The following is a 3,558-nucleotide window of genomic DNA, read 5'->3' on the forward strand; positions in this document are numbered from 1 at the left end:
TACTTTGTAGAATTACACCCAAAACATTCAATTTGCCAACTTGTTCATGCGACATTTTGTAACCAAACAATACCAACTAACTAACTCTAATTAATTTACATTTTTTTTAATCTTTTTACATTTTTTTCTCAAAAACAAAATACAAGGGAAATAAGAATAATTTTAAGAGCCTATTCAATTCACTATTTTTCTTTTCCAAAGCCAATCAATTCACTTCTTCTTGCTTCCGATTAAGACTGAAGAACNGTTTCGTGACGTCACTCATGTGACTGTGTCGTGACTATTTTTGCCACGGTTAGACCACGACTTAGTCACGTTTTTACTATTTTTTCATTTCTGTGATTTTATGTGACTATTTCGTCACTATTTAAAAAAAAAAGCAACGGAGTGATCGTGACAGAAAAGTGGCTATATGATATTTTTGTAATAGTGCAAACGTTATATTAAACCGCAATGACCACCTAAAACCAATTAGGAAAAAATGTCGTATGTTATTTAGGTGAAACTTTCAACTAAAGAGAAGGAGGCGTTTCAGTTTGAAACATCCCACGTACGTGTATATGTATCATTCCATTAATCCAATCTAGGGTTTTTTTTTGGGATATAGAAAACTTAAAAGTTGAAAAAGTAGACATTATCATGCGGAGTTAATACGAAGAAAATGAAGAATACTTGTTTGTTGTTTTCTTTAATTTATCATCTCTTTTAAGACCAAGACCATTAGACAAAGCCAATGACATGTGACAGAGAGTTATAATAGTTGAACTTTCAAGGATGAACCATATATATCAAATGTACATGTTGGAGTACCTAACAAAATTTATATATTACTTTGTAGAATTACACCCAAAACATTCAATTTGCCAACTTGTTCATGCGACATTTTGTAACCAAACAATACCAACTAACTAACTCTAATTAATTTACATTTTTTTTAATCTTTTTACATTTTTTTCTCAAAAACAAAATACAAGGGAAATAAGAATAATTTTAAGAGCCTATTCAATTCACTATTTTTCTTTTCCAAAGCCAATCAATTCACTTCTTCTTGCTTCCGATTAAGACTGAAGAACCTTAATGGAGAAACCCTAATCTTATGTTCGGATATCGTCTGCAAATTCGGTGACCACATGTGCTCTCTCGTTCCAACAAGCTGATCATATTGCTTCTTTAACTCGGGAGAATTACAAATCGAACTGCTTTCACCGCAAGTTATTGCTTCTTCTTCTTCTTCTCTGCTGTTTCTGTTTTTACACATACGACTAAGTATAAAATCCGGAGAAACTTTAATCAGAATCTTCCCGTTTGGTCCCTGAGAATATTCAAACGGTGGTGGACTCGACGGCGCCGTGAAATTCAACGGAGGAGTACCCGACCGAACGTTTTCAAGATTAGAGTTGAAGATTGAGAGAGACGAAGTGGTTAAGATTCTGTATGCAAAACGTTCGATGGGCAAGACGAAATAGGTTTCACCTGGGATAAGATAGTCGTCCATGGCTAAAGCTGGAACCTGACGACCGATGAAGAAAGAATCTGCATGGCACACAATTTGATCAGGAAACTCAAACATGATTTCTCCAGCAACATGTTTCTTGAAGCCACATAGGGTTTTGGTTGATCCTTGCTCAAAGAAAACGAGCGTGACTATTCCTTGGCGTCTACGGATGATAGGAAAACAAGAATTGAGTAGAGATTTGCTCATCATATATATATATATCTCTGAGCGATCGAGATTTAATTTGTTTTTCAAGCAGCTGCAAAAGTTATGGATTGTCTTATTAAGAGATGAATAGTATATATAGAGGGATTAGTCTTTATGGTCTTCGTGTTTTGTTTGTAGTGGAAAGGCAACTACGTGAAGAGAGTTGACTTTTGAATTGTCAACGACTCCAGGGTTTAATTTTTTTGCATATGATAATCTGAAGTGGGCTCTTTGGTCAATCCTCTCGGCTTTTTGTTCATTTATTTGTTTTAATTTCTTGGTCTAAAATTGCATTTTTATAGTATTTTAATTGGAAATGTTACATAAAGTCGTAGAAGTAGCTGTTATACATTAGAAGATCAAATCATTAGTTTTATTTTAGTAATTTATCAATTCTAATTACAACAACACGTTGAACCCGTGGCTGATTTCGTGACAACTATACCAAATGACGAATTAGATAAATGGTCCAGATACATACTCCCTTATGCCTTATCACTTTACAAGTTATATCCCAATTTTTGAATGTGTTCGTTGTCCAACTTAACATCGCAAACATATGGTGCATATATAACCACATCAACTAGACCTTTGAAGTTCGACGATTCACATATGATGATGGTCTATGGTCTTTGTATTTCTCTAATTTTAAAGGCGACGACCTAGACAACTTGAACGACGGTTTAACATCGGGGTTTTGAAATTACTAAATAGTTCTTTTGTTTTTCTTTCTTTCATTCCAAACCACATCCCCAAATTTGACTAGGAGGGGGAAAAGGTGAGAACCTTTACCTTAACATCTTTTTTCTTTTTTCTTTCTTGGTTTAGTTGTTTGATTTCGGGGAAACAACAACCCTAGAATTTGTATCAGATTAGATGTATGGTTGATTGTTAAAAAATGGGCCTCAATGATCAATAATATAATGGGCACAAAAATTGTATACCCAAAAGAGGACGTAGGCTAAAATGTTTCAGTTTTATACCGAAGACACGGGGCCTTCTTCAAAACGCACACCAAACTTTTTTCAAAGATAATAATATGCTGTTCAGAAAAAGATAAATATATGTAGATATATAACGCAGATTATTTTTTTCAGCTAGGATTATACATGTTGGATTCAATAAGGTAATGCACAGATGAATTTAGTACTAGTACATTTGTCACATTGATGCCAGTCACAGACTCAATCCAACCCAACAACTTGTTTTAACTATGAGTTAATATTAACTTAACATATTTGGTTGAAGTTTTCAAACAATTGTCGCCGTTTAAATTTGTAATTTAGTTATCTGATTTGTAACTAAATTATAAAATGAAAATTTTGTCATTTTATATATATATATTTTAATATATTATATTTGAGTATGGTGCAAAACAATGATCTAGTTTTAAATATGAATCGATACTAACTTAACATATTAGTTCGAGTTATTTTAATAAATTCTCACAATTAAATTTGTAATAAACTATATTGCTTTTTAAATATTTATGTTTGGCCCGAAATATATAAAGTAATATAATCCAAATTGTACCCTTTATCTATTTTTTTCTTAAAATTATACCGTTTATAACTAATTAATTCAAAATTATAATTTATCTTATATATATATATATATTTCTAATACTAAATTGGTGTATGATGCAAAACATTTATCTAGTAATGAATATATGAATTTATATAAAACACAAATTAAATTGTGCTAAAACTATATAATAAAAACTGTTAGACCCCTAATGTTTTTTTTTAAAAAAAAATTGATTTTACTTTTTATTATTTTCTCTAGTCTGTAGAATCTGCCTTTTGGTCTCTCTCTCTCTATTTTTTTTTTTTTTTTTTTTTTTTTTTTTTTTTTTT

At 31.3% G+C, this 3,558-nt stretch overlaps 2 protein-coding genes across 2 annotated transcripts in view; one reads left to right on the forward strand and one right to left on the reverse strand.

The window, feature by feature from the left end:
* On the reverse strand, positions 808–1,748 carry LOC104735249. Its single transcript, XM_010454998.1, has one exon. The coding sequence runs from the start codon at positions 1,703–1,705 to the stop codon at positions 1,034–1,036; it is 672 nt and encodes a 223-aa protein (XP_010453300.1). The 5' UTR covers positions 1,706–1,748; the 3' UTR covers positions 808–1,033.
* The window catches only part of LOC104735251, a 6,997-nt gene continuing 5,684 nt past the window's right edge, over positions 2,246–3,558 (forward strand). The window contains exon 1 of the mRNA XM_010455003.2: positions 2,246–2,480. The gene's annotated coding sequence lies outside the window, so the exon portion shown is untranslated. The remainder of the gene's footprint in view (positions 2,481–3,558) is intronic.

This window comes from Camelina sativa, chromosome 13, assembly GCF_000633955.1.
Source record: "Camelina sativa cultivar DH55 chromosome 13, Cs, whole genome shotgun sequence".
Lineage (NCBI taxonomy): Eukaryota > Viridiplantae > Streptophyta > Magnoliopsida > Brassicales > Brassicaceae > Camelina > Camelina sativa.